Source organism: Arvicanthis niloticus, chromosome 15 (assembly GCF_011762505.2).
Source record: "Arvicanthis niloticus isolate mArvNil1 chromosome 15, mArvNil1.pat.X, whole genome shotgun sequence".
Taxonomy (NCBI): Eukaryota; Metazoa; Chordata; class Mammalia; order Rodentia; family Muridae; genus Arvicanthis; species Arvicanthis niloticus.
In genome coordinates this window covers 32,493,497-32,521,480 of record NC_047672.1, presented here as the reverse complement: position 1 = coordinate 32,521,480, position 27,984 = coordinate 32,493,497, and the positions used below count along the sequence as shown (strand labels likewise).

Genomic DNA, 27,984 nt, shown 5'->3' with positions numbered 1-27,984 from the left:
ACACCCTTGAGACATGAAGTGGTTACTGTTCTTTGGGGCCCTTATTGGGGCAGGCATCTGTGGCCGAGACAAATTCTTTGGGTGAGTTCCCTTTGAACTTTATTGTCATGTAGTTATTTCACCAACTTGGGAGCCAAATGGAGTGATTCTACTTTAGGTGGTAGGGCTTAGGGGAAGGACTGGGCATTTATATCTGCTCTGTCTCAGTGTCCTGGACCAGCTATTTCTCTCTGAAACCTGACTTCTGTGAAATCAAAGCTAGTGGCCTCCACGGACCCTCCCTAGCTCCTTAATCTCTGGCTAATTCTACATCTTCTTCCTCTTTTTTTTTCCTAAGGTCAGTCCCAAGTATTTCCTACACCATTAATTAGGAAGAATGGTCAGAAAGGCTTTGCCAGTTTCTGCCAGGTTTAAAGGAAAATCTGGGTTCTCAGGCTTTGGGGACAGATATTCTCTATCAGTGGTGAAACCTATGTATAGCTGGTGCATTCCACAGGCTTTTGGAACAAGGAGATTCAATAGGTCCTGCCTGGCTACAGCTATGGAACTGTACCCCGGGACTCTGTGTGAGCGTGTGTGTGTGTGTGTGTGTGTGTGTGTTTGTGTGTGCGCGCGCGCGCGCGCGCGTGCGCGCGCGTCAGCTCCACATGTTCCACAAAGACACTATGGAGTTAGTGAAAGACAGGAAGTCAGAGAGGCAGGGGAGATGAAAGGGATGCTCTGGTACCATGGTAGAAGACTGTAATAGAACAACCCATCACTGCATAACATTTTGCCTTTTGCAAAGAGCTTTCCTGTGCCTTGTCTTGTGGATCATGTAACAGCTCTGTCAGGCAAAGGTGCTATTTTCCTTAATTTAAACATGAAAAAAAAAAAAACAAAAAAACAAACAGCCTTAAAAAGGTCAAGGAACCTGCCCAAAGCTACTCAGCCAGTAAGCACGGATGCTGGAATGCTGAGTGCAAAGCTCGTACCCTTTTTCTGTAACTCAAGTCAATCAAATGGAATCCTTTATCTCACAGGTCTACCTGTATGTGCGAGTTTATTCTCTGCTGTGTTGTCTGGTTTAAGGGACTCGAGGATTGTTTATTGAGGCAATTACTTACATGAGGTGGAGTAATTTTTATGGGGATGATGGTTCCTACCTGTCTCCGCTGCCAAATAGCTTGAGGGGGTTAGGCGTAGCAGGTGGCCAGGGAGGAAGATTTTTCCGCAGGCAGCTCAGCGGTAGGTGTGTCATAACTACACTTGCTGCTGTGTGGGCTGACGCATGGAGCTGTCAGGCTCCCACTGCAGCTATCCATTTGGCTGAAAAATCTCTATTTTTCAGGATACAGACCTGTCTTGTGATACAGTGGGCACCTTCGCCGAAACAGTGGGGCTGGGTCCCAGAGTATTTGCTGCAGGACCTGTGCACTCAAAGGGCTGTGTGAGGGAGGGGATTACAAATGGTTTTAATGAACAGTGCCGTGCCATCTCCAAGTCTGTTCTTACCTCATAGAGGGCAACTCAGTAAAGGTTGAAGAATCTTTGCTGGGATCCATGTCCTGGTCACCCAGTTCAGTGAATATAGAGGGCACAGGGGACCTGGCCTTTGGCCTCTGAATGGTTGGGAAACCAGGCTGGAGACTGGCTAACGGACACAAGGCTGGTGGTATTTTCCCACCATTCCATCTTATGCCCTTCAACTTGTTCTCCTAGTTCCCTGGTCTCTCTTGTTCTGCTGGTATCATCTGTCCTTGTCTTCAGATGTTTTAAGGGTGAGGCAACAGCCAGGATACATGGAGGTGCTGGGCGGGCAGAGAACAGGAGGCAGTTGCAGAACTGGTTGTAGTTGTCTGCCAGTCGTAGCCGGCAAGCCTCCCAGGGTTTCTCGGGGCATCTCTCAATGCTATCAATCATAGCTGCTAAGCCTGGGTAGGAATGTGGTGAGTGGTACAGAGAACTGACCACTTGGCTGTCTTTCTGGTACTAGGGGGAGGGATAGAAGCTTAGTCATCAGAGCAATTATTGATTGTCCTGAGTATGAGACAGGTGTGAGGATGAGCGAACAGACGTCACCAATCATAATGCTAAAGGCATCTTGGTGTACTGGGAGAGAGCCAGGGGAGCTGTTAACATATCCATTGAGAGCAGGAGGGGCAGACAAGTACCTGCAAATCCAAACCTTTCCTCCCTCTCACCCAGGACAATTTTCTATCTCCAGAAAGAGCTCGAGGTTGAGGTCTTTGAATGGAATCCCAGCTAGTGCAGATGGGGTGTGCTCAGCCATCTGCGTGGTCATGGGCTGGGGAAGATATTTTCCAAGTAGAGATAAGGTCAATGAAGACAAGAGGAAGATTGTTCCGAGTCCGGCACCTACTCTGCTTTAAGGCACCACTGTGCTAACGTTCACAGTAGTAATTAATGGTAGATCCTAGTCTACCTGACCATTGCTGCTCATTTTTAGTGCTATTGTGTCTGGCTTTGTTAGGGGAAGCTTCAAGAGTGACATGAACTTGTCATAAAGATCAGGTGGGAGACTGCCTGGCACTTAAGGACTGGGAGAGGGAACGCTACGTGCAAAGGTAAAGATGTTGAGTCTTTGACCTGTGTAGCTTGGCTGATTAGGATATGATAGAAAGGACTGTGAACTTAATCCTTTCCAGGGCCAGTAAAGTCACTGTGCTCCGTGGTTATGAGCTGTGCTTGGAAGTTCTGTTGTAACAGCACCATGTTGGGGAAAGGAATGGGCACATGCACATTTTGTAGCTCTTCGTATTCCAGAGTTCTTCATTGGTCCTCCTGTCCTGTTCCTTCTCCATCCCCACTCCCTCTCTGTGACTCCTCTAGCCAGTGTTATTTTGCAAAGGCCTGATTTTTTCCACCCAAGATGTCAATCTTTCTAGCACACTTATTGAAAAAATAATGTTTTTACTATTTTTATTGGTGTGTGTGTGTGTGTGTGTGTGTGTGTGTGTGTGTGTGCGCGCGCGCGCATGTGAGCACAGGTGCCCAAGGAGACTAGAGGCATTGGATCCCCTGGAACTGGAGTTACAAGCAGTTGTGAGCCAGCCAACATGGGTCCTGAGAACATAACTTGGGTCCTTTGCAAGGGCAATGCATGCTCTTAACAGCTAAACTGTCTCTGGCTCCAACATGCTCATTGTAAAGACAATGGAGTGTTAGGGACAGGTGGTTACAGAGCATACATTTGTCAAACTGCTCTGTGTCCTTAGAATGGTTTACCCTCCACCAAATCCTCTTCAGGGTCCCTTGTCTGTGACAGAAATGACAGTTTGACACCCCACCATCTCCGGGCTGTAATTCAGCTCTTTGCATACCCAGTGGGTTATGTATTAGTCAAATTTCTGTTGCTATAACAAAATACTTGAAGTTGGGTGTGTTACTTTTCTTTTTCTGCTGCTGTATGCTAAAATACCCTGACACAAGTAATTTAAGAGAGAAGGGGCTTGTTTTGTCTCACAGTTTAAGAACAATGTCCATCACAATGGAACATCATGGTAGGAGAGACTTGAAGCGGCTGGTCACACTATATCCTTTGAAGGCATAGAGGCATACGTGTGCCTAGATACATTCCTATTTTTATTCAAGCCCACTGGGTGAGGCCACCCTCTTTTAGGTTGACTGTTCTCACCTAGACTATACAGTTCCTCACAAGTGTGCCCAGAGGCTTGTCTCCTAGGTAATTTTAAGTCCTGTCAGGTTAACAATTACAATTAACCATTACACTGGGTAACATATCCAGAAAAAAAAAAAGATATTTATTTTATTCACAGCTTTGGAAGGCCCCGTTTAATCTGCCTTTGGTGAGGGCTTCTGTATATGGCACTATGGAGAAAGCATGTGTGAGGGAGACGTGGGGCTCATATAAGACAGATGTCAGAGAGACTCGGGTGACATCTTTTAAACTTTCATAGGAACTGACTCTAGAAAACAACTTCCAAGGACCCACTAAACCCCTCCTCTTAAAGCCTCCTACCTTTGAATGCAGCCTTTCAACTGGAAACTTCCAGGGCCTGAACTCATGGAGCATGTTCAAGGCATATCTAAACCATAGTAGTTCAATGAGGACTTGCCAAGTCACATCTCCTCTAGGGCCTTCCCTGGGCTTCACGGGAGGCTGTTAGCTGCCTACCTCAAGGACCCTAGTGGGAAGGCTAGGGAGAAAAGATGTGCGTCTAGGGCCCTGGGTTCTTATCCAGTCCAGTCACCTGTGCTGAGAATAGCTCTGGGCAGTGGGCCTTGTCTTTTTGGGGCCTGGTTTAGGTCTTCCCAGAACTTTCTAGAACCAAGTGAAACTGTGGAAGTCCATCCAGATTGAACCGGTTTTCTGGTGAGGAGCCTCCACGTGAGCCCCACATTTAGCTCCCTGTGACAGAGCCATTTACTCTGTCAACAGGTCCTTCAGCCCACATGCCTCTCCAGCAGCTCCTCCGGCATTCACTCACGTCAAAGGGATGACGCACGTGACAGAGTCGAGTGCGGATTCATTTGGGCCGTCTCCTAGCAACGCCTAATGGCTCCGCTGGTTCTGAGTGAGCTGAGAGCTCAAAGAATGCTTTTCAGTCATAGCCTTCTCCCACCCACGCAGGACTTGGGGGCCTCTTCCCCCGCCAACGCTGCAGAAGCTGAAAGATACATGCAAAACAATTGCAGGACAAACGACAAAGGAGGGGCTGCCACCGGCAGGCCTCTTCTGGGCATTCTCAGGTCCCGGTGGGCAGTCATGAGTCTCAGATTGAGCCTCGTACAGTCGTCCACATTCAGTTACATTGTAAAGCACAAGTGTGTGGCTGGGAAGAATAGTTAGCACTCTCATCCTGACCTTACCAGGATAAGAGGGTCTGTTCCCAAAAGTTCCCAGCTCTTCCCGGCATGAAAGTTCCGGCAGGGTTTCAGCCTTTGTATTTGACAGTGAAGAAGTGTTTCTTATGTCTTGAGTTAGCCTGGAGCCTAACTCAGGGACATTCCTTTCTGCAAAAATATATGTTTTTCATTATAAAGTAATACGACCACATTACAAAAAACAGATACAAGAGGGGGAAAAAGTAAAGCCATCTATAATCCCACGACCCAAACGAGCACTGGCAGCAACTATTTTATCTCCGTTGTCTGTTTTGCTTCCAGACCATCTGCTTTTTCCATACTCGTAATCATGGCATACGTACAGCTCTGTGTCCTGCTTTTTTACTTAATATCCCCTCAAAGTTATACATAAGCACTTTTTCATCTTTGCCACACAGTCTTGTTTTTAATGGCTATACGTTGTAACCAAAGACTAGACCATTTCCTTTCATTCTATCCAGCTCTGTCTGGGACAGTGGGCTTGGGGGTCTACTTGCCAGCAGAAAGCTCACCATTGTCTTCTTCTCCCTACTCCCTCCCCTTCTCCAGGGACCAAGTTTTTAGGATTAATGTCAGAAATGGAGACGAGATCAGAAAACTGACTGAGCTAGTGAATTCGGACCACTTTAAGGTATGTGGTTCTAAGGTGGTCCTCTTGAATATTCTGAGTTTGAGGGGGAACAGATTCCCTGCAAGTTTTCTATTCATAATGGAGTCTTAGTCAACAAGTCATTCACACGAGCAAGAGGGGGTGCAAGAGAGGGGGCTGGTGGAACTCAATTCTGTAGCTCTATTAGATGGGAGGCCTGAGCCGCGGGGCTACTACCTACCTCAGTAGTCCTTGCTGTTCCTTGAACGTTACCAGGGACTGATTGCTGGGCAGATCTGACCAGCTATGTCTGTGAAATGGGCGATGTTTGCCCTTGGGCAAGACTCAGGGATCATCCTGGCTTTTGACAGTGGTTCTAAAGAACGGGAGCTCGTTTCATGTTTTACCCGAACTGTCTTTTAACTTGATTGTGTCTCTGCTCTCCTCAGCTCAATGTCTGGAAATATCCCTCCACTTTTGATCGGCCTGTGGATATTCTTGTCCCTTCTGTTAGCTTGCTGCCAGTCAAGTCCTTCCTGAAGTCCCAGGGTTTAGACTACTCAGTGACAATTGAGGACCTACAGGTGGGTAGGCCAGGGACTCCCACTAGTCTCGCCTGAGACTAAGGTACTAATCTGATTGGGCCTGGGAGATTTAAAAATGTCTGGTGTCAACCTTTTCAGCTCCCAAGTGAAGAAACGGAGACAGATGGAAGCAGAGCGTAATAACCTGCTTCAGGAAGAGTGTGTTATACAGATAGGTGGCTACCGATCTGTATCTGAGTCTTGACTTTGCTAACCACTAGTGTGTGTCCTTGGGCAGGCGTTTGCTGCTTCTATGAGCCTTCATTTCATCACTGCTTAAATGGTGATAATGATTAGTATTTCAACTGTTTATCAAGGCACTGCTTCTATCAACTATACAAAATGCATCAAACAGTAGCTGGCACATCACAGATTCTTCAGTGGTTAATCATTCGCCCTCCTTTTGTATTTGAAGTTAGAAGGCAAGAGTGTCTGTGTGGGCTATTGGGAACTAACTAATCAGGAGAGGTATCTTTTGAGGAAGGGGGACTGTCACCCACAGCTCCCAGCAGAGGGAACATTGCCATCCAGCCCCACAGACCTCCATTGAACAGCAGGACAGCATCTCTGGCTCACACCCTCTCCCTCACTGAGGTGGGTTCTGGACTAATTGGTGATTTGGCCCGGGATTTTCCTGATGGTGTGAGCAGCTGTGAGTTTATTAATCATCCTCACATGTCACAGACATCTGCCAGGAACCTTCAAAGTATGAGTGGTAATAAGAATTTCTTTGTTTCTCAGTGCTTTCCTAAGCTGTGTGTTTCAGATGCGCTGGATGGCAGATGCATGCAAGCCAATGTCTAGAGATTTCATACTACAGAAATGTATAGAGATTCCATACTATAGAAACTGTAGAGATTTCATACTGTAGAAAAGCATGTTACTTCTACGGAGGAAGAGGGGTTTGAATGAAATAATGTAAATCAGATATCAAATGTAAAGTTATCTATCTATCTATCTATCTGACCCCCCTTTCTTAAATGAAAGGCATGATGGTTTATTATTATTTTTAATTGTGTCACACTGTGATGATCAACACACACAACTCTCTACTGAGTGTGAACATTGCACTAGTTTTGTGTCCTGAAAAGTTTTGCTAGAACTAAGAATGTTAGGGAATAAAGACTGTAAGCAGAAGTTAGCACAGGTAATTCCATTGTCCTACCCCACAGAATTAATACAAACCCCTTTTGAATTGTTTCGAATTGTCATTTTTGGCATCTGTAATTTAAGTGCTCTGGCCCCCTTTAGACCTTGGACATTTGTGTTGCTTGTTATGCTGAGGATGCCTCCATCGTGGCTGGCCCATCTAGCCAGATGAGTTAGATCTCCAGGGGTCCCTTCACCGTGTTGCTGTATCTGATTAGTTTATTTTTATAGGCCCTCTTAGATATCGAAGATGAAGAAATGCAATACAATGAAGGGAGAGAGCGGAGTGGTGACTTCAACTATGGATCCTACCATTCCCTGGAGGCTGTAAGTGTTTCCAAGCGGGTTCAAGGCCGACATTGTCTGCTTCCTGAATTTTGGAATCTCTCTCCTCACATCCTATCTTCAGTGTGGTATCACTTCACAGAGGAGCTAAAACATGTCTGCTCTAACTCCTTCCCCACTGGTTGCTTAACCCCCACCAACATCCAAATGCCTGAGAAACACAGCTGCAGTTTCCCCTGTAGAAACCTTGTTCCAGCAACTCTCTAAAGCAAACCAGGATATAATGGCAGCTTTTCCAGGCCTTGTAATTCAACCTTCTCCCCCATCAGAATCCCTAGCTCAGAGTAAAATGCCATTTACTCCAGGCAAGCAGACGGGCGGTTATTTCCAAGGTTAACCAAATATTTCCACTCATTTATCATGACTTCTCATAACGTATATTTGTTCCACAATGCAATTTGGTGCTGTGTGGAGTTAGAAACCACTTTATACAGATGGCTTTCAAGGTAGGCCAAACTTCCAAACAAAAAACTTGGAGCTGAATCATTTCATATGATACTGGAACTTGAGAAATCAGAAGGGACCACAGAACGGAACAGCCCAGTTCACGATGCAAGTCTCTTATGTCCCAAGCGTCTCTTTCATTAGTTTGCAGACTCCACTAGCTTGGGACCTCCCTCTCAAGTCAAAATGACTATTCTCCCTCCTCTACCTTAATACATGCTGTTCCTTACGTGCAAACATCGTGTTCCTGGCAAATTTTTCAAGAGACGTAGACTTTAAGTTGTTTTTCTTCTAGAGGAGGGATTAGTTCAAAGGCTGGCCAACTATTTCTACTTCTTTCCCTTAATTGTCAGTAGCTTTGCTAACTGTGTACACTTCCAACTGCACTGCCCCTTGATCCTTCTGTGACCAGTGACATACATCTGCAAAACAGCTGGGTAAAGCTAGGCGTTCAGTTCAGTCTCGGGCCATGGATGAAAGCAGAACTCGGCCAACACAGGGATCAAACCCGTAACCTTAGCCTCATTAACGTGGAGCCCTCCCCAGCTGAGCTAACCAGTTACAAATGTCACCCAGGGACCAAGAGAGGCCATCTACTTACCTTACCTGTCTCACTTTTGCATCTGCTAGCTTCTGTTCTCACTGACTTGGGTGCTCCTTGGAGAGAGACCTCCTGCTAGCTTTTGCTTCTAGAGGCCTGTTGCTGTCTGTGCCTTTTCTCTCCTGGCCAGCTTATTTGGTGTCCTTCCTAAAACCAACATTAAATAGCTATAACTATGCAGGCTTTTTAGATCTTCAGTGGGAATTCTACATTTGTTTCTGCCAGGGCTTCTGGTTTCAGGTCCTTTGTGTGATGATGGTTGGCACATGGTACAGCTTGGAGGTTTTTAAAAACAAAGTTTCTGTCTGTCTCTCTGTCTGTCTGTCTATCTATCTATCTATCTATCTATCTATCATCTATCTATCTATCTATCTATCTATCTATCTATCTATCTATCTATCTATCATCTATCCGTGTGTAGGTGTGCATGTGCCATGGTGCTAATGTGGAAGTCAAGAAGACAATTTTCTCCTCCCACTGTATGAGTGCCAGGAATCAAACTCAGAACCCATGTTGTCAGGTTTGGTAGCAAGTGCTCTTACCTGCCAATCAAAGGCCCCACCCAGCCTGGCTGGTTGCCTGGCTCTCTTCTCTTCTCTTCTCTTCTCTTCTCTTCTCTTCTCTTCTCTTCTCTTCTCTTCTCTTCTCCTCTCCTCTCCTCTCCTCTCCTCTCCTCTCCTCTCCTCTCCTCTCCTCTCCTCTCCTCTCCTCTCCTCTCCTCTTTTCTTCTTCTCTTTCTTCTCCTCCTCCTCTCCTCCTCTTCTCTTCCTCTCCTCTTCTCTTCCTCTCTCCTCTCCTCTCCTCTCCTCTCCTCTCCTCTCCTCTCCTCTCCTCTCCTCTCCTCTCCTCTCCTCTCCTCTCCTCTCCTCTCCTTCTTCCTTTCTCTTTCTCTCTCTCTCTCTTTCTTTCTTTCTTTTCTTTAGCAGGTCTTACTATGGTTGTTCTAGAATTTGGTATGTAGGGCAGGTTGGCCTTGAGTTCACATAGAACTACCTGCTTCTGCCTCGTGAGTGCTGGGATTAAAGGCAGGTCTCCCCCCCACCCCCCAGCTTGTTTTAACTTTTTGTAAGCTACTCTCTTTTTCTCATGGCCCAAGGTATCTACTCTGCTTTTCTTCAGTCTTTAGAGTCCATGGGTTGGGGGAATTTTCAAGAGGTTTCCCCCCCCCCTTTATTTTGAGACAAAGTTTTATGTAGTATATTAGCACGGCCTCTGACTCTCCATGTAGTTGAGGATGACCTGGAACTTATGATCCTTCTACCTCTACCTTCTGAGTGCTGGGGTTACAGGTGTGAACTACCACCCTTGGTTTATGGGGTCCTGGGGATTGAACCCAGCAGCTCATGAATGCTTAGTAGTGTTCTATTAACTGAATTACACACCCAACCTTCTAAGTCCCTTGTATGTTAAATGACCATTCTATTCCTCTGCCATTCTCCACTTAATTTACTGATTATTTTTTGAGACAGGGGCTCTCACTGAACCAGTGAACCGCAGGGACCTTCCTATCTCTGCTCCCCATCACTAGAGTTACAGGTGCAAACCAGCACACTTAGCTTTCTATGTGGTTTCTGAGGCTCTGGACTCAGATTGTCTTGAATGGCAAACATTTAATTTACTGAGCCATTTCCCTAATACTCTTTTTGCATTTATTAATGCAACCATTTATATATTTCTCTTTTCTTTCTGGTTTTTGGAGACAGGGTTTCTTTATATTACCCTGGCTATCCTGGAACTCACTCTGTAGACCAGGTTAGCCTCAAACTCAGAGATCTAACTCTCTCTCCCACTCAAGGACTGGGATTAACGGTATTATCACATATGGTTTCTTTTCTTATTTTATATTATATACAATGTATTGATTACATGGAGATACACATACTGTGGATTTTGTTTTGTTTTGTTTGCTGGGGGAGAACAATTTGGCAAACCCTGCTGTCCAGAGCCTCAGTAAGCAGGCCTATCGTGATGATCCAGTCCAAGATAATGCAAAGAATCATATGTTGCTATTGGGCAGTGGTGGCACATGCCTTTAAGCCCAGGACTCAGGAGGCAGAGACAGGCAGATCTCTGAGAGTACAAGACTAACCTGGTCTACAGAGTGAGTTCCAAGACAGGCAAGGCTACACAGAGAAACCCTGTCTCCAAAAACCAAAAACCAAAACAAGCCAAAGAATCATACTTTGGAGTAATATCTGTTTCAGTCCCTCTGCTTTACTCAAGTGGACTATAATTTTACACACAATTAAAACCTGCTATCTTCTAGAAAACTGCAGAAAGCAGCTGTTCATACAGTTCCCTGCTGACAGTGTGGCCAACTCCAAGGTCAGGGTCTCAGAAGAAACTTAACACTGACAAGATAAAGTTCACAGATACCCAACTCATGATGGAACAGAACTTTCAAATGTCACTGGGTTGGGTACAGTAGCACTAGCCTGCTAGCCTAGCTTTTGGAAAAGTGAGGTGGGAAGATTCCAAGCTCAGGACCAGTATGCACTACCTAGGAACACCCTAGCTCAAAAAAATTAAAAAAAAAAAAATGAAGTGTCTTTGGTTTGCTTTTCCACCCTTCAGATTTACCACGAGATGGACAGTATTGCCACAGACTTTCCTGAGCTGGCAAGCAGAGTGAAGATCGGAGAGACATTTGAAAAGCGGCCCATGTATGTTCTAAAGGTGAGGGAGGCCAAGGCCCTTCCAAGTATCCTGACGGCACACGAATTTCTAGATCTGAGTTTCTGGGACTCAAACCTTGGTCTCTAATGCTAAGCGGCTTTTTAGAACCCTTGATTCTAAGGAGGAGATCATAGCTCGGAGTCGTCTTTGCTTAATCAGATATTTTGATCTGACGGAATCCCTGCTCTTATCTACCCCAGCGCTGTTAGGAAGAGCATATCCCAGTCTGTGTTTCGATTGGAAGGATCAAAAGAAAGGCCGTTAGTATTCCTTGAGACTCAGAGGCCCACAGTCGGTCTTCATTCCCACCTAGCAGCTTAGGACAGACTGTTCTGCTTTTAGGGCCTCTTCTTGGAAAAAGAGTATGGCATGCTTACATTAAGGTAAATGTAATTTTTAAGCCCATTCTGGAGTTGCTGGGCGCATGGAGCCCAATTTCCAGCTATTTCTAACACATTCAAGTCTGTCCTGGCAAAGGAAGCAGAGAGCTAGGACAATGACATAAATTACGTAAGTAATCCAGCTGAACACATAGGAAGGAATTTGGGCATAAAAACCACGGAACAACTGGTGGTGTTAAGAATTTGCCAGACCCTTAGTTTCACAGAAGCCAGGTTTTATAGCAAATAACGAGCAGAAGGGGAACCATACTGCTGAGCTTGGTTCCTTTAAAATAATTACATTTAGATTATTTGCCCATCTGATAGAGACCCTGGCTTCATTAGCACCACACTCTGACCCATGGAGCCCCAATGCTATGGTGAAGGTAGGAAGCAGAATTCATTACTGCCTTTTACAAAGAGCTATAGTGAGGCCCTCTCCTTCATAATTTAAAACCGGATCCATTTATTACACAAGCAGAACAGTCTGGTTCACGTACCCGCGTGTCTCTCTGTTGGGAAACCATTTGAGAACTTTCAAGAGACACACTATTATTTCTAATCACACTAGCATTCTGACCCACAACACCAATTGTGTCTCCTTCCCATTACTCCCAAAGCTGGAGAGCTTTGGGCTGCCCAGAGCTTCAGCCGGCCAATTAAGCTCCCCGGTCACGGATAAGCGCGATAAATAGATGGTGCCCTTAGGAACATTTGGTCTCTGAATTATCTTAAATGAATTAAATGAATAGGAGCAGGCTGGGGAGAGGAGAAGTGAGGAGAGACATGGACTGGCAGGTCATTTTCTGGACCCTTTTCCCTTCTGCAGTTCAGCACGGGAGGAGGCAAGAAGAGGCCAGCCATTTGGCTGAATGCAGGCATCCATGCCCGTGAGTGGATCTCACAGGCCACAGCCATCTGGACAGCGAGGAAGGTCATGTCGCCTGGAATTCATCAAGGATTCTAGTGGGCCTGGGGTGGGGGACTGCAGCATCCCATGTAGCTGGGCCCAGGGGATGAGGTACGAGGTGCTTGGCACAGACCTGGTAGGCTGGGACCTTTGCAGATGGGAGAAGTAAATAGTGTAAGGTCACCCCATTGTGGTTAAGTAACAGTGTTAATGAGCAAGCTAAGGTGCTTCATAGGTGGGCTTGAGACTCAGTCTCTGTGGGCCCTGCAAAAGGGATCAGAGCCTCAGCACCAAACTCACTTCCAAGCCCCGCAGGTCTTCTGGGTTCTCAGATTGCCTCCAAGTTCCATTAAGAGACTGTTTTGAGGCTGTGCTGGGAGGGAAGGGTAGTAGTGTCTGTGGAAGGCATGAACAAAGCCACCCCCCTCACTCAACTACTTGTAGTTGATATTGTCATGCAATCTTGTCCCCTGGCTCTGAGGGACTTAGAGGGCTTTTCAGAGGGCCCGGGTCAGGGGTGGTATCTCAGGGAAACACCGGGTTAGACCTATCCCACCATGGTGTGGCTAACAAGCACATTGTCTCTGCTTAGATTGTGACTGATTATCAAAAGGACCCAGCTGTCACCTCCATCTTGGAGAAAGTGGATATTTTCTTGTTGCCTGTGGCCAATCCTGATGGATACGTGTACACACAAAGCAAAGTGAGTAATTCTGAATGGCCAGGGCCTGGACTGAATTCCCCGGGTAGATTCCATATTTTGCTGGTGCCCCTGGAGCCCGTTTCCACTAACATGCATGTTAGAAGCTCCCTTGGGATTTTTCTTTTCTAGTTATCCTCTGAGCTGAGAATCGCCAGGGAATATATTATTGTTTTTAGAGAGAATAGTCTTAGGAACTCTCTATTGTGGGTCTTGAACAATTTTCAGCATTTTACCTATCTTCTATTCATCTTTCTCTCTCCGACACGATTTATTTTCTTGACATATTATAAAGCAAATCCCAGACATCATGTTATTTCATCTACAACAACCTTAGTATGCATCTCTAGCTGATGATGATAATAATGAAAAAAATATCCAAAGCCGGTCACCACTGTCACCTTTGAAAACTAATGGAAGTTCTGTAATATCCTCTAACACTCCCCATTATTTTAAAACTGTCTCCTAGGAGTCAATTTGTCGAAGCCAGAATCTAATAAGGTCTGTGCACTGCACCTGTGGCTGGGTCTCGGCAGTCTTTATTCATTCAGAAGCACCCCAAACACATCCTTTTAAAATGTCATTCATTTGTTGGAGAAACTAAGTAATTTCCTGTATAATGTCTCACATTCTGCGTCTGGCTGATAGCTTCTTTGTTGTACGATTTAATTTGTTTCCTTATTCCCTGGTTGAGAGTGTGATTGAATTCAGGTGACTGTCTTAGACAACAATCAGCCCAGTGCGTGTCTGTGGCATGGGTGATTTTCAGTGGACATTGCTTTGACTTCTGCATGAGCCAGTAATTAGTCAAGGCATTCAGATGGGACCAGCTTGGTTCGTGTATAGAAAGTTCTCATCTCATTAGGGCACTTTGGGGGAGTCACTTTTTTTTTTTTTAAAGACAGAGTCTTACTATGTCTGTATTTTTGACTGGCTTGGAGCTATGTGAGCAGGTGGGTTTCAAACTCACAGAGATCTTCCTGCCTCTGCCACCTCAGGTGTTATGATTAAAGGTGTGTGTCACCATGCTTGACTCAAAATCCCTTTTTTAAAGCCAGAAGGATGCATCATCTCCTGTGAAGGGTAAAAGCAGACTGCCCAAGCAGTAAAGACTGGGGTCTGGATGTACCATTCCCTGCCACCCCCAGCACCCCCAAGTGAGGGCCATATGTAGCTCAGCCCATTTACTGTGATCTTTGCACTGAGAGAAACTTCACTGTATCTTAACACACCCTTGGGTGGTTGGTGGTTTTTTCAGAACCGATTATGGAGGAAGACGCGGTCCCGGAACCCGGGAAGCCGCTGTATTGGAGCTGATCCGAACAGAAACTGGAATTCTAGCTTTGCAGGTAGGTGGGGGGCTGGTTTCAAATCCCATCAGCATTGGATGAACCTGTCCACATACCAGCAGTGTGGAATAGGAAGCCTGTTTCCATACTAGTTTTGTCTTCCCATTCTCTGAAAGACTCCAGGACATGCCTCAGGCTCTCTGTGTCTCTGTGTTCTGTTCTGTTTTTAAGTCTTATTGTTGTAACTTTGAAAGAGAATGAGGCAGTAATCCTCGTCCTCCTGAGAAAACAGAGGGCCAGACAGTCTTTGCATTGTGATTATGATTATGTTAATTCTAAGTATTTATTTATTTAATTTATTTATTGAGGTGAGTCCTTATGCATTCTAGGCAAGTACTCCACTACTTAGCTGCCCTCTCAGCTCCTACACTAATGATTAAAAAAAAAAATCACTCACTTTTTTGATGCGTTAATCCAAGGCCCTTCCTTAGGCCTGGCCATTCCAGCTTTGTCTGCTCAAGCTGTAGCTGGGTAGAAGGGTTCCTGATGTCAAGTCAACAGAGCCGTTAGTACTGTTACTCTAGCAGGCAAGGGCCCGCAGCAAAGCTTACATCCCAGCAGCTACCCTTCTGTTAGTATGAACCAGCAGCTAGCAGCCATGGAAGGTGAGCGTGAGTTAGGTGACCTGGACCCTGAGTTCCATCCATCCCCACAAAAGAACCAACGATTGTCCGTGTATCCTCTTCTTCATTCCCATTGAATGGATTTTTGTTCTTGAAATTTAAGAGATAATCTTAGTATTGCATGGCTGATAAAAATTACCAAATAAACTCACCTTCCACTTTTAAATCAAGTAGTTCTATCCTACTAACACACACACACACACACATACACATGCACATACACACATACACACACACACACATATGCACACACACACACAAAGTCACACACCAAGGCATGCTTCACTGTGAACAATGCAGAAAGCAGTCCATCTACCTGTTAAAAAATAATCAAGAGATTTCTAAAAACCACAATAGATTATTTTGGCAGTAGTTGGCCATTAAGACCTGAACCAAGAGAATAAGTTGACACCACAATAAATGGAGTCATTTTCATTATTTATTGGTATTCATATTAATTATCAAGAACACTTATTAATTACAACTTGTTCTTGAGTGTGACATTAATTATTTATGACAACTGCTATTAGCACAATATGGGGTCAACTCTATCCACTTAAAAAAGCCCCAATACTTTTCCTCTTCACTCCCTCTCTGTCCCCTCAGAATCTGTACCTGCAATGAGCCCGCTTGTGTTGAGGGTTGCTCATTTCTGTCTTCTTAACCTGTGGGTTACTTGTTACTGATCAGTCCCCCCTCCACAGGAGAGGGGGCCAGTGATAACCCTTGCTCTGAAGTGTACCATGGCCCCCACCCCAATTCTGAGGTGGAGGTGAAATCGGTGGTGGATTTTATTCAAAAGCACGGGAACTTCAAATGCTTCATTGACCTGCATAGCTACTCACAGCTGCTGATGTATCCCTATGGGTACACAGTCAAGAAGGCCCCAGATGCCGAGGAGCTGGTAAGTGATGGAGGCCTTCTTCCTGCTGCCAACCTGCTTTGATGTTGGCACGGCTAAGGTGGCTGATCTATAGCTTTAGAGGGCAAGCATGGGTGCTTGAGTACCATGGTCAATGGAGAAGTTAGAGGGTATAGGTTGTAGCCTGGGGGTTCTGTCACAGCCCATGACTCACCCCTGGAATAGGGCAGGCACCTATAGATGGTCTAGTAAATATAGGGCTGCTATCTTCAGGATAGCTACAAGCCTATGCCTCCATGCTGGTCAGCTGGGACACCACCAGTACAAAAGTCTATGGATTGAAGAAGCCCTTCACCCCCCAATTCATGGGTAGATATGGACCAGAGTTGGTTCTCTATTCAATGCTTTTCTCTTGAACATATTTGGCCTTCTGTCATGTTCCTGAACAAGACATCACCCCCCACCCCCACCTCCCCTTAAAATATCTCGGTAATCCTGCGGGGTTGGCAAGTCGATCTCCGGGTTTTCTGAAAGCTTGCACGAAGCCCTTCCAGACAGAGTTTAGAACCTCAGAGTGTTCACTGATCTCTATTCATCTCCACCCTCCCTTCCCAGGATGATGTGGCAAGGATTGCAGCCAAAGCCCTGGCTTCTCTCTCGGGCACTAAGTACCGAGTGGGACCGACTTGCAGCACCGTCTGTGAGTATCACTGGGCGTAAGCTATTTAGAATGCAGCTTGGGAGGAAACTTGAGCTAGGGTAGGAGAGATGGGAGCTTTCTTTTTCTGTGTTATCATCTGATTGTCTCAGTGGTTAGTCGCAGACCGAAATCCATGTCAAGACTTTGTGACAAATGGCTGCTGTAGGCACCATCTCCGTCATCGTCATCACTCCTCTCACGTTTATCATGTACCCTTGATGAGTTAGGACCTGTCAGCTGGGAGACTACGATTCTCATTTGTATTAAGGCTTCTGGCATGGTTTATCAAAAAGTTATCAAAGCCTCTCCTCCATGTGTGTGTATGTATGTGTCTGTTTCTGTCTGCATGTATGTGTGTGTGCACACATATGCATATGGAAGCTAGGGGTCAACGTTGGGTGTCTAATCTCTGTTTTCCATGTTATCTTTTTTTTTTTTTTTTTTTGAGACCAGATCTCTCACTGATTGGCTAGGCTGGCTGGCTGGCAGGTACCAGAGATCTGATTGCCTGACCTCTCTCTCTCTCTCTCTCTCTCTCTCTCTCTCTCTCTCTCTCTCTCTCTCTCTCTCTGTGTGTGTGTGTGTGTGTTTGTGAATGCTACGAATCCAGATCTAGGATCTTATGCTTGAGTTGTTTCTGCAGGTATCTGTTCATTTTTCAGAGGAAACTCCCAGATTTGTGTTGGGAGATGGATGGCAGAGATAACGGGTGTTAGACGTAGCTTAGTGGAAGGGAGCCCTCTAACTAGGACTAGTATCTGAGAGAGAGAGAGAGAGAGAGAGAGAGAGAGAGAGAGAGAGAACCCTACCAAGTCTCCAAATCCAAACCTGGCCTCAGAGCTTGTTACCCACAGCCTTATTTGAAGGACATATTTGTTTTGGTTCCATCTGAGCATTTTACTGAATTTCTGTTGGCATCTTGCCAGTTATCTTATTTTAGGAGTCTGTCTTCAAGTGATGGGAAATATTATACCGTACAACTCTGGCTAAATGGGAAACGTGTCAACATGGGAAGTAGAATTCTGTTCCCTCATCAGGGAGTGTGTCCCTCTACAGTGCCTTCTCTATAGCAACCACGGTACCTTTGCCTCGGCTCTGGGCATACTCATTTCTGGCTGTGTAGCTACAGAGCAACATAACGCAGTTAGCATGATGCTGGTGTTTGTCTTGCTAATTGCAGCAACAATTCCATTAATTATTCATAGTTTATTGCTATTAGTGTTGTTAAATGAGGACTCTTTAGAGGACACATCTGGAGACTTTCTCCACCCTCTGCTTAATCAGTCAGAAGTGAGCCACTGACTAAGAGAGACTTACTGGGGCTAGGAACCCCTTGAGGAGGTCTTTGTGGGTCACCAGGGTCCCTGCTTTTGGGTGAAACATCAGTTTAAATAAGGCCTTGTTCTCCTACATCAAACACATTCTTTTCCCCAGCATAAGCTGTGTCCAGTCAAGGGATACTCACCAGATGCCTCTCTCAGGAGGGAAGCTCCCCCAAGAGTGTCTCAGAGCCATAAAACTTCCTATCTTTCAAGAACATTCTACATCCTTTTTAGGTCTTCTTGGCCTCCATTGCTTTCTGAAAGAGCAGTCAATTTTTGTATCTTAAAAGTCTGTCTAACCCAGGGGCTCTGGCATGTGCTCTATCCATGGTTGACGTCTGTCCCTTTCCTTGGAGTCACCATTTGAGATAAAAGTAGTTCACACTTTCTTACTTTCTTAAAAAGAGCACAGGAAAGAGAGTTCAGTGCACACATGCCCTTCCACACACAATTGAGTGGTTTTCTGAAGATGAATTATTACACCCTGAGGACCTGATATGTCTAAAGTCCTTCTGCTAACTAGCCCTGCCCCACTTGGCTGCTTTAAATCTTGTGTCTTTTTTTTTTTTTTTTTTTTTTTTAATGCTTTTAAAAGTTAGTATAGAAAACGAGAGCTGCATGGTAGTGTTCTCACACAGCTCTGTCATGCTCATCTGTTTGTTCCCTGCCACCCACCTCTTCTTCCTGCTTTGTCTGCTCTTTACAGTCCTGTGGCTCCTTCCTCCTGTCAGACGGTCATGGCCGTGTTTTCTGCCTTTGAGCCAACTCTTGCAACTCATCCATTTTCTCTTTTACTGCTTCTGATTTACTAGGGGCGTCTGATCTAGCAAGTTCTTAGACTCATCTGACTAGGATAAATCATGGGTTTTAAGGATGTTTGTGACAATGTTATTTATCACCACAAAAGTCTGGTAAGCATCTAAAATTCCCATTAAGAGACGGCTAGACAAAAATACAATTGGTGCGTTCATACAGGGAAGTATTAAGCTTCCCTTAAGTGAATACAGTGGATCAATATGTGCTAATAGGGAATGATCTTCAATCTGTTTCTCAACTAATTGAAAAATAGAATGTGTAGAATGGTGTTAAGTGTGTGTGTGTGTGTGTGTCTGTGTGTGTTATAAAAGATCTAGGAGATAGCTTGGTTAGGAGAGGGCTTGCTGTGCAAACACCAACACCTAAGTTCAATCCCTCAAACCCATATAAATAAGCCAGGCACTGTGCTGTCCACATTTAAGGTAGCACTAAGGGGATGGAGGCAGCTTAGCCCAGCTGGTGAGTCCCAGGCCAGTGGGAGACCCTGTCTCTAACTATAAGGTAGACAGCACTGAGAACCAGCATCTGAGACTGACCTTTGATCTCACATGCATATGTACACTCATTCATCTGCACACACATGTGTTCACATGTACCCCACATGAATGTGTATACATACAAGCAAGAGTAGGTGCACATTGAGCAAAGAATTAGACAAGTTTATGAACTTGATCAGCTTTGAATACCAAGCAGTATCCTTTGTGCCTGCTTCCAGTATCTTCAGTGTGTTATGAAGTACTTGAGTTTATCCTGTAAAGAACAACTGGACACCCTAGGTATTGGGGTTGGTTTTCTTTTTTCTTTTTTGCTGGAGTAATTTCTCAGGATAGAAAGACTATGGGGATCACATAAAGACTTCTGAGAGCAGGGCAGAGCCCATTCCATTCCCTTGGGAACAGGCAATCTCTGTGGAAGCTGTATCTCTAGAAAAGTCACACACACGTTCATGAGAAATGGTTCTCAGGAATAAGGGAAAGGAGGGGCCTGGGCTTACAGTTATCAGATGCGTTAATCCACCAGATGGACCTCAAGTAGACTGGATAGATCACTTAAAAGGATGTGGGCTTAAATTCCAGCTTTACCCTTTTCTGTCTGCATTTCCTCAGCTGCTTTACCCAGGCTGAGCCTGGACTTTCCCGTCTGTAAACTAAGGGCAGTCATCACCATCACTGGATTTCCAAGATGATGCTATCAATGGGTGTAAAGTGTTGGATATAACAACTAGCTCATGGCAGATGCTGAAAACAAAAAGAATATCTGCTATTGTCATTATTTTATTAGTGACAGTTGGAGGCCAGTTCCTGCTCTGGCAGTTTGGGAAGAAGCAGAAAAATAGATGTCTTATCTCTTTCAAGTCTTCTGGCAAAGGGAAGTCCCAAGGAATGTGCTTCCTTTTCCTCTGTGTATCAGTTATCTCTTGCTGTGTAGAAAAAAAAAAAAAGCAAACAAAACTAAGTTAGAACCTCTCAGCTCAACATGATAAACATTTCTTTTCTTACCCTGTGTGAGTCAGGAATTTAAGACCATCTTATGGGAATGAGTCTGGGACAGGGTCTTGCAGAAGGTCATAGTTAAGCTGCATTCCCAGATTGCAATCAAGCAGACCTCAGGGCTGGGTGGTCTGCTGGTGAGGCAGCTTGCTCTGAGGCCTGGTGAATTAATGTTGATTCCCGTCAGGAGGTTGCATTTCTTTACCCAGCCCATGCATTTCTACACTGGGCTTTCTGGGTGCCCTTACATCAGTGGCAGCTGGTTTTCCCCAGACCCAGTGACCTGAAGACAAAGACTCTCATGATAACTTCTTTCTTCAGAATCCTGTTAACTCTGGGTATGAAGCCAGCTTTATTTCTATCTAAAAGAAGATGACATAGGGCACCATTTTAAGGGGACAGGGGTCACTGGCACTAGAGAGGGGGTACCTGCCTCACTCTGTCATTAAGAAGATAGATTTGAGTTTCCTGGAGGACTGCAGTGATTTAGTGACAAGATAGGAATGAGATTCCATTTTTTTTGGCCTCTCTCTCTCTCTCTCTCTCTCTCTCTCTATATATATATATATATATATATATATATATATATATATATAATTTGTATTTATGCATGTTTAATATTTACATGTATATGAACATGGATGCAGAGAAATTTACTATCTTTTTCTATTACTTTCCACTTTATTGAAGCTGGGTCTCTTTGCCTATGCAGCTAGCCTAGCTAGGCAGCTTGCTCCAAGGATACCCTGACTCTGCTTCCTATATCTTGCCATCACAAGTGAGCCACCATGCCTAATCAACATTCTGTGGATTCTAGGGGTCTGAACTCTACTACTCAAGCTTGAAATGCAAGCAGTTTGCCCACTGAACCATCTCCCCTGCCTTTGGGAATGAGGATTTAAAATTTTAGTATGAGATGACCTGAGACATATGGATGGAGATGAAGCCAGTGTGCCTTTAGAACATATGTCTCAGGGCTTGATGACTTTGAAAGAACTCCGGACTCCAAGGAAGTCCATCCAGGCTGGGCTCTCACCCTTTTTCCATGGGAACCTAGAGGAATTCTTGAATTGAAGTAGGCTTCAATGGTGTCTTCTTCTGACTTACAGATCCAGCTAGTGGGAGCAGTGTCGACTGGGCATACGACAACGGCATCAAGTATGCTTTCACATTTGAGCTGAGAGACACTGGGCACTATGGCTTCCTCTTGCCAGCCAACCAGATCATCCCCACTGCGGAGGAGACCTGGCTAGGGTTGAAGGCCATCATGGAGCATGTTCGGGACAACCTCTACTAGTCAAAGAACTCTCATATTTTACCCTTAAGCCACCACCGTTAAAGAACAGTTCTTCACGAATAGGTCAGAGTCTTCTGGGTCAGCAGAGAACTCAGATGGCTCCTCTTCAGCATTGCTGCACAGAGATCACACATCCTGGTAGTGAACATGTGAGGGACACTTCCTGGCTCTAGTGCTTGGCCCTGCTGCTCTACTGAGCCTTGGTATGCCTCTACTTAGGCAGCTGGTTAGGCAGGCCACATTCAAGGTCATTACTTCCAGGTAGCAGATGTCTACCTCACTTTTAGAACTTTGATGGTTCTCTAGTCTCTACATGTAGCCTCAGGTAGGGAGACTAATGCTTGTCTTTAAAACTCTGTAATTTCTCCTTCAGACAGTTCTCTCTTTTTTCTTTTAGACAGGGTCTTACTATTTTGCCCATGCTAGCCTGACGCTCCTGGGGTCAAACTGTACTCCTGTGATACCCCCCACCTCACCCCCAGTCTTCACAGTAGTGGTATGCAGCTCAGGAACACACTTTTTTTTTGAGGAACAAATCCTATTAGACCACCATCGTAGCTCTTACTACTCTGCTTGTTCCTCTTACTCCAGTTCTTCTTCTGCTCCTCCTACTCCTCCTCCTCCTCCTCCTCCTCCTCCTCCTCCTCCTCCTCCTTCTTCTTCTTCATCATTATTGAGACAGGATCTTTTTATGTAGCCATGACTACCCTGGAACTTGCTATATAGACCATGCTGGCCTTGAGCTTACAGAGATCTGCCTGGCTCTGCCTTCAGCATACATTAAAGGAATTAAAGATGTATATCGCCATACCTGGCTCATCTTAATTCTTTCCTATTGGCTTGAGTACACAGTCAAGCTCTTGCCCATTACAAGGCTCAGTGTTCAGATGATACCTGCCCTTCCCCCCTTTTAACCCTCTTCTCTTTATATTTGGTGTTACTTGGCTCCTCAAAGGGGTCAGTTAATTATACTGTAGGTGATGTTCACAGGGGTCATGGGGAAATGGGACTAGATTGCAGGGACAGATTAACACCATCTGTCCCATTGGCCTTGCCACCACTCTGCCTTTTGAACTCACTTCAAAGATTTTGACCTCACCCCACAGCTCCTAAATCATCCCTATAGCCTGGATAATCTCAGGGCCTCAACACGTTCCAGCTTGGGCTCTGGTGTACCCTGTGTTTCAGTCTCCGGGTTTCTTTCCTCCTATGTTTAATGTCACCAATTTTGCATCCTGGACCCTGAGTACCTACCTGGAACAAGACTTCATCATTGGCTAGGCACTTCCTGTTCACTCCTTAGCACAAAGCATCTGCCCTGTTTGTGTTGTGGTTTTTGGGTTTTTTTTTTTGTTGTTGTTGTTGTTTTTTTTTTTTTGTGGGTTTTTTTTTTTTTTGGCTTTTCTTTTCTGTTTTCAATCATGTCTATAAATCTTAACCTTCTGCCTAGGATTTGGGGAGCATCTGGTGTGTCCTCATAAGCTAATAAATATTCAATATGAGTCTCATGATCATCTTTTATTCTTTGCTTTTACCTGAATAGAACTGAGCCACAGTCTTGAATATGCAGCTCTTTATAATGTCAAAAGTAAATTTTAATCTCTGTCCCTATCGAATGACATGTACGAAAGCCTATTTCATCAGGCTGAGGGGCCTCTGGGGCAACGTTACCTTGGTGATTCACTCTGGCTGGCTCTACTTCCTTAGTTTTTACCCCTGAAGCTTGATATTCAGAGCTTCCGTGTTGATTAGACCCGGGGATGCTGACTCACGCCTTTGGAGCCCAGATGAGGCCGATGATAAAATCAGAATACGAATTTATTAATTTACATCATGGCATGTAACTGTTTAATGGATTGGAGCCTCACGTCAGCTAAACAGTATATTCTCAGTACATTCTCTCCCTGTAGGCAAGATACATGGGCAGCCAAATTATAATCAGAAGGTTGCTTAGTGAGCAGGCGTCGGAGCAAGGAAAGTTAATTACAGTCTATGATTAGAATTTTTAATGGCACCCAGCTCTAATAGAATGATATGTCTACTTCTATAACCAGAACACACCTGCCAGCTGGTCACTTGTGTTGGGTAGTAAGGGCTGCTACAAATGCGACATCTTTGTAGTCACCACAATGCTTGCCTCTGTGACTCACCTGTGACCTAGCTCCATTTCTGGCCACTGCCTTCAGATTGAGATTTTCCCTTCAGATCCTTCAGGGATTTCTTAAGCAGGGCATGAAGAGCCATAGAAGAAAAAAAAAAATAATGGTACGTGTGACTAGAATAAAACCTAGAACATTAGTTCTTTAAGAGACACAGCAAAGCAAGTTATAAGAGATTCACAACATTCATAATCTAAACAACAAAGAATGTATGCAGACCTGCATATTAGTAAGAACCCAAATAACCCTGTGGGGAAATTAGGCGAGCTATTAGAGCATATATAAGCATATAAGCGTATCGTGCAAGAGGAGGGACATATGTCTGACAAACGTATGTTTGAAAAGATGATGGGTGACTGAGGGCATCAGAGCAAGGAGGCCACTCTCTGCTCCTTCAGTTAACAAAAATGGAAACACTGGAATGGATGTGAAAGGAAGGCTCTCTTACACACCCTTAGTGGACAGATGAATTAGTAAAACCACTAATGTGGAAAACATTACATCACTATCTCCTGAAGCTTATAGCTTGTGATCCAGCTACTTCCATCCCAGAAGCAAACCTGAGAGATTCGATGGGAGATTTAGGCAGGAACAGTCGCAGAGGCACTGCTCATCACAGTGAAGGCCTGGAAATAACTTGAAAGAACATCATCACTGTTGACACTGATACGTAAAGCATGCTATGCCCACATGCTGAAATAGTGTGCGTCAATCAAAATTTACTATGATTTTTTTTTGAGAATTAAAATAGCATACCCATACACATATACACACGGACACACAGACATACACACACAGTGTATACATGTATAAGGAAGACATGTACATCTTGATAAAATTATTTAAGGGAAAGAAGACATAGCTGACCTACCCCAACCCTCCTTCCTTGTAAAATGCACTGACCCCTTAGCTGCTATGGGTGTTCTCTGTTCACAGTTCAAATCTCACCTCCTTTCTTTTTTCTTAAAAAACAAAATACCACATTTATTCTCTCATATTCTCTCTCTCTCTCTCTCTCTCTCTCTCTCTCTCTCTCTCTCTCTCTGTTCATTCATGCAAGTCAGAGCACAACTTTCAGGAGTCAATTCTCTCCTTCAACCATATGGGTTCTGGTTCTGAGGCTTGGTAGCAAGTGCCTTTACCCACAGAGCCACCTGGCTGGTCCAAGTCTTACTCCCATTCTTATTCCCAAGGCTTGATATGGACCAAATAAGGTCTGCCTCAGTTAGGAAGCTATGTTTTTTTTCTTTATCTTTTCTCTCCAATGTAGTTCATGACTCTCTGGTTCAAGGGTACAAATAGTTGATTCTTTGCTTCAAGGTGGGGCCAATACTTGGGCATCAATGTCCCGAGGGTGAAGATGAGGCCGGTTGAACACAGATTCGGCAAGTCATCTTTGCTAAGCGCCCTTTGCTGGTCTCTGGAGATCAGCCTCTCAAGGCATCACTCACAGAAAACTGGCTGCAGGCTCTGCTTCCAGGGGGATGGCTCAAGACAACCGGAAGCGAACGCAGGACTCCAGATGGTGATTATCACAGTCAGAGAGGCAGGAGGAAGTGCAGGGCCTCAGATAAGCCCCGTCGTTGATGAGAATGCCATTCACTAAGGCGTATGATAAATCTTTTTCTGTAGACCTGGATCCATTTTAAAAGATATGTATAAAGATAGGAATTTTAATTTAAAAATGCTCACGTGTGTCATGAATTTATTGCGCTAGTGACGGTTTCAGATGGGGTATTGTAACAGCAAAGGAGAACAAAAGTCTCTTCCTGCCTGGAAACTTGTAGACAAAAGGACAGGAAGACCTGTGTTAACGGCGAAAGTAAGAAGTTCATTTGGGTAAACAATAATAAATAAATACGACAGGCTGCTTTAAGGACAGTGATGGATGATAATGGACCTCTCTAGGCTAGAGAAACAAGAGGAGATAGCATTTGGACATTTGTTTAAAATTATTCTTAACATTATTCTTTGTCTTCTTCCCTAAGCCACGTGAACAAGGGGAGTAAGATTTAATTTTCTACAGTTTATGGAGGGAAATGTCTCAAGGGCTGCATGTTTCTTGTCTTAGATGAATAATTAATATGTTCTGTTTTCTAAATGAAAACTCCACAGAAAAAAGGAAATCTAAACTATCATAAACCTGCACAGATACAGCTAAAATTTCTGGAAAGCATTTAAATCAGAAAGGCCTCTGCATCCCAGCAAGCCAAATGTCCATGAGGGTTCCCACTCCTAAAGGTAGCAATGAGAGTAGAGAGGGGCTAATTCATCAGCCATGGCTCTCTTGGTGTGTGCTCACATACCAAGTACACACATGTGTGTCAAGGCTAGCCGACAACCTCAGGTGTGTGTGTGTGTGTGTAGGTCAGAGGACATTTTACAGGAAGGGGTTCCTGGGGATTGAACTCAGGTTATCAAGCCTGGGAGTAAATGGCCTTTCCTGCTGAGCTATTTTTCTGTCCACTGAGTTTTTTGAGACAGAAGCTCTCATCGGTCTGGAGCTTGCCAATTCAGCTAGGCTGGCTAGCCAGTGATTCCCCCAGGGATACATTTGCCTCTACCTCCCCCCAGCACTGTGGTCATAAGCACTTGCTGTTGGCTCTGGAGTTGGGGGGTGGAGGTGGGGTTCTACAGACCAAATTCAGGTACTTATACTTGTATGGAAGTCACTCTACAGACTAAGCCGTCTCCCAGGCCTGAGTTTTCTTCAGTCTGTGTGTATGTGTGTTGGTGGGGTCAGGACTCTGAACTATCTCCGGGTTTTTATTCCTTGTTCTCTTGGGACCAAAAGATGATGTTTGTGGAATCACTGATTAAGAACAGCAGTCTGCGGCTGGGGTGGAATTTGCAGGTACCTGTGTCGCCAGCTTGAGATTGATCCATTCACTGAACTGCAGTCACCGAGGCACTCTAGTATTTATTTCAGTCTTATGGTCATGGAAGATGAGGAGCGTCAGAATGGCCCAGCTCCTTTAGCTGTGTGACCTTGCACCGTGATGTACTCTCAGGGAACCTCAATTTCTCATTCTTATATTTAGGGATGAGGTGCTGGAGATAAATCCAGGACCCTGAATCTGTTCCACAAGTGTTCCACTTTTAAGCTATGCCAAGCTGTGTTTGTTTTTGTTTTTGTTTTTGGGTTTGGGTTTGGGTTTGGGTTTGGGTTGTGTTTGGGTTTTGTTTTGAGACAAGGTCTCACTATGTAGCCCTTGCTGGTCTGCAACTTGCTAGGTAGACCAGGTTGGTTCAACCTGCCTCTGCCTTTCAAGTGCAGGGATTACATGTGTGCACCATCATGCCTGATTTTTTGTCTTTAAAGTGTGACTGGTGAGTGTTAGGATGAGCAATAACAAGTGAATTGAGAGACCTAATGAAGTATTTCATAGTATGTCACAGCTTCTGTGGCTGTAGGAGTGTTTAGTATGTGTTACTGTAATTCCTCTCACCAGCTGGTAGAACCTCATCTCTAAAGGAAGTCACTGGCATTTTCTCTAAATGGAGTCTTGCTTGTTTGAGGCGTATGACACTGAAAGCGAAGACCTCAATAGTTTACATCAAAGCACAGTTGAATCCAAAGTCACATGTAGTATTGTTGGGTTTTAAAATACTGTTTTTTTGTTGTTTGTTTGTTTTATATAGATACAGCATCCTCTAGATTCAAACACAGTACCATTGCCTGGAATCTTCTGAGGTCTAACTTCCAGCACAGCTCTGGCAAGCATATGGTGTCATCTCTTGAGTTTTACAGGTCCTGGGAAGGCTCTGCTCTAAATCTGTTCTGGGTCAAGCTGAGGGCCTGTTGCCTCTCTGGAACTTCCTATGGAGGCCACGCCTCTTATGTTTCTTTACAAAGACAGTGAGGCAGCATCTTTCCATCATTATCACTGCCATCATCCTTATCTTTCTGTTTGATGAAGTCTGGAATTTTGCCAACCCAGGCAGCTTGTAAAATAAATTCCCTCTGCTGTTTGCCTTGAGTCTTAAATCATGAACACCAGCTGTTTTGTGTATTTGAAATAAAGCTCCAGGTGTATTGGGGGGCCATCAAGGGAACACAGGTTGGGTTTTTCCTCTCCTCTAGGATATCTGGGGGGTACTGTGGTGCAGCTGGGCAATCTATTCATTTAATGCAGAAAG

General features: G+C 44.8%; 1 protein-coding gene and 1 long non-coding RNA gene across 2 annotated transcripts; one reads left to right on the top strand and one right to left on the bottom strand.

Annotated features, from left to right (window-relative positions):
* The first annotated feature begins 1 nt into the window (after position 1).
* Cpa4 (carboxypeptidase A4) lies at positions 2–23,187 on the top strand. Its single transcript, XM_034519086.2, has 11 exons — positions 2–81; positions 5,398–5,479; positions 5,887–6,021; positions 7,402–7,497; positions 11,135–11,236; positions 12,446–12,550; positions 13,119–13,229; positions 14,485–14,575; positions 15,903–16,102; positions 16,676–16,760; positions 21,498–23,187. Exons 1-11 carry the CDS (start codon positions 14–16, stop codon positions 21,683–21,685), a joined length of 1,263 nt encoding a protein of 420 aa, XP_034374977.1. The 5' UTR covers positions 2–13; the 3' UTR covers positions 21,686–23,187.
* Positions 18,640–27,981, bottom strand: LOC143434549 (uncharacterized). Its single transcript, XR_013104137.1, has 2 exons — positions 23,836–27,981; positions 18,640–20,318 (listed from the first exon to the last, which is right to left on the bottom strand). It is a non-coding gene; the product is annotated as an uncharacterized LOC143434549 (long non-coding RNA).
* Positions 27,982–27,984: the final 3 nt, after the last annotated feature.

Coding starts and splice junctions, on each gene's coding strand:
- Cpa4 (XM_034519086.2), top strand. CDS start 14: ATGAAGTGGTTACTGTTCTTTGGGGCCCTTATTGGGGCAGGCATCTGT. Junction 5,480..5,886: donor TGAATTCGGACCACTTTAAG/GTATGTGGTTCT, acceptor TGCTCTCCTCAG/CTCAATGTCTGGAAATATCC. Junction 6,022..7,401: donor TGACAATTGAGGACCTACAG/GTGGGTAGGCCA, acceptor TTATTTTTATAG/GCCCTCTTAGATATCGAAGA.